Below are 6,492 nucleotides of genomic sequence, written 5' to 3' on the forward strand. Positions count from 1 at the left end.
TTATTTATATCCTGCCTTTCTACAAAATGCAATCAGGGCAGCACTTCAATACCCTAACATTACATAAAATTATTTGTGTGTTTCTTTTTGCTAAAGATGCCAATTCAAATACACCAGCAGTTTTACTTTGATCCATCCTTATTTTATATGCAATGCTTAGTCACTTTAGCACCGTTAATGGCATTCACTCATTCGGCTCATAATGGCTCCCTTGTGTGCAGTGCGTCTGCTGCACATATAACAGCAGAAATTCTTCTCTTGTCCTTTTATTTTTAGCTCTGCAACTCACAGGCTAAACTGTATTTACTAAGAGATGATTGTCTATAATGAGGGCTCTTTAAGACTGCTGGATGGGCTACAGCAGGGAGGGAGAACAGAAAAGATACCTCCCTTTCCACACATACACATTAATATACACATACTTTTCAACCCTTAATATTTAAAATGACCAATACAATTTTTATACGCTTCATATTTGACTTCACATCAGCCCAACTGGCACACTACATAAAGGAGCATCCAGTAACACTAGCTATGACATCCTTCTGGCTTCTAGTGGTTTTGCTCCCATTTGAAAAGAGAGTTCCAGAAAGTTATGCTGCCAACTCCTGCTCTATACCATGGCGCTTAGGGAAGGTTACAATTTGTCTTTTATTCCTTTCAGCAACTCTATGAAACCCGTGAGCAAGGTCATCCAGGGAAATGAAGTGAGGTGTGAGCTGTATGCTGATGATAAAGCTCTATTTCTTTTTTTTTTTCCCCATGGGAAACAGTGGAAATACCAAACACAGTGGGCCCTTGGTATCCACTGGCGTTTGTTAAAGAGCCCCCTGTGGATACTGAAATCTGTGGATGTTCAAGTCCCATTAAATACAATGGACAGAAAAACGGTGACTTTTACATAAAATAGAAAAATCAAGGTTTGCTTTTTGGAATTTATATATTTTTTGAATATTTTCAAGTCATGGATGGTTGAATTTGTGGATAAAGAATCCATACATATGGGGGAATGACAGTAGATAGTTTGGGTCATTAATGAACTGAGTAAGGGTCAGGAAGCACAAACTCAACCCAGACAAAACAGAGGTGCCTCTTAGTCAGTGGTCCATCTGACCAAAGAGTTGCAAATGATTTTTATCCATTTAGTTGCAGCAAGTATTAGGCTCAACTTGGCAACTGGGTACAATCTCTCTCTACCCTCATTTGTCCATTCTGAGAGAGACTAAGGCCTGATCCAGACCCGCACTCTGCGTTGGCCTGAAACGTAGTAGGGTTGCCCAGGGCGGAGCGACCGTATGCCCCACAACCCTACTACGTGGTGGTGGCGTAGCAATACACAGACACCGCCATTGTGATGTAAGTGCCACATGTCATCCACACATCACTGCACGTCTCTTACGTGGCTGCGATGTCACACAAAGAACCCCAAAAATCTGGGCTCTTTTTGCTCCCTCTTTTTGCTCCGCAGTGGCGGTACACCATCTGGGAGCTGTGCTGTCCCTGAGGAGCAAAAACGGGTGCCGGTAGACCGCCGTTTCTTGGCGGTCTGTCCCACGCCTAAGATGATTATGCCTACAGTGATATCACTATGTAGCCATTTGGATATGACTGTAGATGGATCCATCTTGTCCTTAATCAGAAGGGAAGGGGATGTGTGGGGAACCAGACTGACATACACTACTATTTTGTTGAATTATTTCAGCAGCTGTCATTGCCAGACAGCATGGTGAAAAAAAGAAGCAGTGGCCTGACTGCCACAACAAGAGATTCATGTTTCTGTTCCAAGACATCCAGCATTTAGAATAAAGGAATGCCTCTGGCTTAAATGAGGTCTCCAAGTCTTACTGGCAATATGGTGCAACTAGATCAAGATTCTCACAAGTTGATTCTCCTTTGGCCACAGTATCCAAGCTAGAGTGGATCCAGGTGATTTTATCCGCAAAGTGCTCTGTAACTCTTCACAATGGGTTGCTGAGTGATTTATATACTGCTCTTGTGGGCAGAATATAAAGGGTCCCTAACCACTTGCAACAGCTCTACTGGGTGCATGCAACGGTGGCAGTGAAGAAGGATTTCCAAAGAGCTCTAGCCTGTGTTTGGTATGACTTGCTCTGAGTCTTCTGCCACTGCCACTCTAGTCTCTGTCCCACTCATTTAACCACCACCAGCTCACTAGTGAAGCAGGGTGCTCACTTGGCTTCACTCCATGAGAGGAGATGCTTATCAGAAATGGTCTCCACCCTGGTCATTTCCTTGTTCTAGAGATCAGCCAAGGCTTTGACAGGATCACCTGCCAAGGCAACAGAAAACTCCCAAGAGCCATCAGGAATCCATCAAGATCTGTAAGCCCCCCCCCACCCCCGCAGAAGCTCTGAGTTCAAGTTAGTCTAAAATCCATCAAGTAGTGATCTGTCCATGACAATGGGACTATAGAAAATTCCTCCACATCCAGATCACCATCATCCTGCCCCACACAGATGCCAACACAGAACATTAGATCCAGAGTGTGTCCTGCAGTCAAAGACTGTACTGGACTTGGGAAATGTAGTATTCCAGAAGTGTTGGATGGCAAGTCCCTTCATCCCCATCTATTATTCATACTGTCTGGGGGCTGAACACATTTCCCCTCCATTGAAGGGTTGCTGTACCATCAGTTTGTTCAGACAGAAAAAGATAGCAATTGGCTTGTGTCTTTTTATGACTTTTTTTCTTGTCATAGAATGTAGACATGGTTTTCTGACTTAAACGGCATTCAGAACATTTTAAATATTCTTATAAGTACAAAAAATTATGGATGAATCTATGCACTGACACCCCTGAGATTTTGTGACAAATGTGTTGGGAATATAAAGCAACCATTTTCTGCCATCACCCTGTTGTGTGGGAAGGTAACTGCACAGTTAAAATGATGAGACAATCATTCTAAAATTCCTTCTGTATTCATTCTCCTCGGGGACTATAATTAATGTAACCGGCTGTTCTCTTTATTCAGGTCAGTGCAAAGGCTCAGCTCAAAAATTCCAGTGTAGCCCCCCCCCCTCCAAAAATAAAAAGGTGGGAGGAGGGAACCTGGGGAACAAGAAGAAGATGGACTCTCTGTATGGATGCTCATATTAAATAAGTGAAATAAATACAAACAAAACAAGATGTTAGGGGGGAAACCACAGCTCTCAGCATGTAAGTAATAACTTCAGAAAGTAGACTGATATCCATGAAATCTCATGCTAAAAAAAATAGGTTAACTTTAAATGTGCTGCTAGTTTTCCCCAACCTTTTTAAACTTCAGATGTGCTTAACAATTCATCTGGATGAAAGCAGCATGGGAAAATATGTATTTTCCTAACTTCCCACCTCCCTCCAATTTTCTAATGTACAGGAGAGTAGGTGCACTAACAGGACAAATGCAAAGAAACAGGCTCTGTTAATGAAAATGACTGGTGTAGTGTAGTGGTTTGAACACTGGACTAGGATGCTGAGAGATGAGGGTTCAAATCCCTACTTGGCCATGGAAACCTGCTGGGGTGACCCTGGGCAACTCACTCTCTTTCAGCCTTAGAGAAAGGCAAAGCAAACCCCCTTTGAATAAATCTTACCAAGAAGACCTCACAGGCACGTAAAAGCAAGGGCAGATTGAAGGAGAAGGAGGTGGAGAGAGGTTATGCCCAGAAAGAAAACTCCACTCATATCGAACCCTGTGGCTTTCCTTCCATTTGTTGCTCAAAGGTGAAATCTTTTGAGTAACAAACAAACAAACAAACAAAACACACAAGTGGAAATGCTGCGGATTGTTTTAGCTCCTTGTGTTAACTATTTGCAGGATTTCTCCCTTACTCCATTTCTTTATCTCCGCTAGCCTTGTTACACCATTATCAACAAGGCCTTTTGCTTTAACAAGAAGAAGTAAGGCTGTACCAGGTCTTCCTTAAGACACTCCACACATTGTGTTGGATGTAGCCATGTTGCTGCAATACAAAACAGTAAAAATTAATCCAAAGCAAGGAAAGATTTTTCTTGTGGCAGATCCTGACTTCAAAACCAGTCACTAAATCACCTCATTCCTGTTGAATTATCAGCAGACATTTCTATTTGGCTTCTGATGTTTTTTAAAATGTCAGACTGTAGGTTTTAACTTCCTTATTTTTGGTTTCAATACTCTGTTTTTTTTATTCTGTTATTACTTAAATTGTGTTTTGCTTTTTCTTATGATTCTTTGAGATAGTGACGCCTTTGCTTTGCTTTCTTCGTGTGTGTGCACATTGTTTTGTAAAGTGCCTTCAGGGTTCTTAGGGTCTAAAAAGTGGAACAGAAATGTCTTTATAAATAATGTAAATTTCATACCATGTTAACTTTCACAACCTCACTTGCCAAAATGACTTAAATGGGGTTCACAAGATTGACAGTACTATAGGGATTACAGGGAGTGATACATAGTGATATGCTGACAAGCCTATAATCCTTTATTATTTGAGTATAAAGGTTGCTCTACTACATGCCAATATTTATTTTGATCTTATGGCTTGAACTGAGCTTTCCCAGTAGAGATAAAATGAATATCAATGAAATAATATCCAAAGAAGGTACAAAGGTGAAATTATAGTAAATGCCAAAATGTGCAAAAATTTCAAATTTTAAAAACAACATATGGATGGCAAAATTTCACCACGAAAAATGTGTATAGTTGAATTTTAAAATCCAAATGTGAAAATAAAATTTAAAAACACTCCCTGCTTTGATTGACTACATGAAGTTAATAGTAAATGTTTTAAGTTTTAAAAAGCTGTCAAATACTGGCAAATATTTGACTGCTATTGCATAGCAGCTGTCACTGTCAAAGACTACCTGCTATATGTCAAATATAGTTTAAAACTGACAATTATTGCATGTCATCTGTCAGATACTGACAAATGCTGGCTACTGTAACAAAAGCTTTATATGTGAAATACTGACACTTCCCATCAAATACGCACAAATTATGTAGCGAATATTATTGATCAAAATTCACAGTGAAAGGTTTTTGATGGCAACTTCATTTCAGCTCTGTGATTTGTACTACAGTGATAACACACATACAGCCCACCACATCTTAAAATGCTTCATTCAAGGAGGGGGTATGGAATCTTTATATTAAAGAATAATATGCCTCTGAATTGCACTTATCATCAATTGTCTCCTAGGAAATGTGAGGCTCTGTGTCATATTAATACAATCCTAACTTAAAGATGCATCAGCTATAGGGGTCTTATGGCAGTGGAACTTCTGTCTCCTGCTCATTTCAGTGATCTTGCAACAGAATAGTCAGACAGCAGAACTTGTCTGTTAACTAAAATCTACTAGAAGAAGAACCAAAAAATAATAATAATAAAAAAAATACAAGAAAGTGAAGGAAGAAGAGCAGCATTGTATTATGTCACATCCAAGCTTCCCCCAGATCAGGGACAGAGCCCAAATGTCAACACAAAGTTAGACCAAAATGAAATAAATAAATAAATAAATAAAATCAATAAATAAAATCAATAAAAATGATGACATAAATAATGTTTTTAAAATTAATAAATTTATATTCTGTCCTATATTCAAAAGTTTCAGGACACCGTATAATGAAATTAATTTAAACAATTTAAAACAATTTATAATTTAAAACAGTAAAAAAACTCAAAGTCTAAAATATAATAAACTATATAACAATTTAAAACAAGTAAGAACCATCTACATATACAGACTGGATAAAATCAATCGACCTTAAGACATCTTTTAACTTGGTGCAGAAATGAATGCAAACTTGGCACTAATTGGGCCTCTAAGGGGAGGGGACTCTACAATCCAAGTGCCATAGTGGAGAAGGCTGTCCCATATCTTCAAATCCCAAGAGTGGGACACAAAGGAAAGACCTCCAGCAGAACTTGAGTGGGTATCCATAGGAGAGGCACTACTTTTAAGTACTGAGGTCCCACTCAATTTACATAATTGAATACTTTCACCCAGCATCTTGAATTCTGACCAGAAGCATATTGGCAGCCAACACAATTCCTTTGAGATCAGTGTTATATGATTTCTGTACAATATTCTGCATAAGGTAGTCATAAATATTTTTCAATATACCTAGGCAGGTAGTGATTGTTTCAGCATAACTGCAGGTGGTCCAGTGAGAGTTCAGTGGCCCCATGGCCACATTGGCTAGCTAGGGTTGCCAGTCAGAAAATCACATAATACCTACACATCTGCTATCTAGTGGACTCATCATGAGCTGAAATTCTCACAGGTCACTTATCCTAAGAACCAATAAAGTGTAGATAACTCTAAGGAATAAATTGTGCCCAGATTTTCCTTAATTCGTTTAGATTTTCTTACATCCCAGATTGCCAAGAAAGTAGAGTGCAAGGAAATTAAAACCTGGAAGTCTGTAATTGCAGTTCTTGGTGCTCCAGGATGACCAAGCTGAATCATATATGTGCTACAAAGCAAATTATACTGACACTTGGAAATTAAATGATC

At 39.3% G+C, this 6,492-nt stretch overlaps 1 protein-coding gene across 1 annotated transcript in view; it reads right to left on the reverse strand.

Moving 5' to 3' along the window:
* The window catches only part of BSN (bassoon presynaptic cytomatrix protein), a 53,157-nt gene extending 51,533 nt beyond the window's left edge, over nucleotides 1-1,624 (reverse strand). The window contains exon 1 of the mRNA XM_042447491.1: nucleotides 1,478-1,624. Within this exon, the coding sequence (XP_042303425.1) occupies nucleotides 1,478-1,624 (147 nt within the window). The remainder of the gene's footprint in view (nucleotides 1-1,477) is intronic.
* Between the last annotated feature and the right edge of the window lie 4,868 nt (nucleotides 1,625-6,492).

The sequence above is a fragment of the Sceloporus undulatus genome, chromosome 2 (genome assembly GCF_019175285.1).
Source record: "Sceloporus undulatus isolate JIND9_A2432 ecotype Alabama chromosome 2, SceUnd_v1.1, whole genome shotgun sequence".
NCBI classification, from domain to species: domain Eukaryota; kingdom Metazoa; phylum Chordata; class Lepidosauria; order Squamata; family Phrynosomatidae; genus Sceloporus; species Sceloporus undulatus.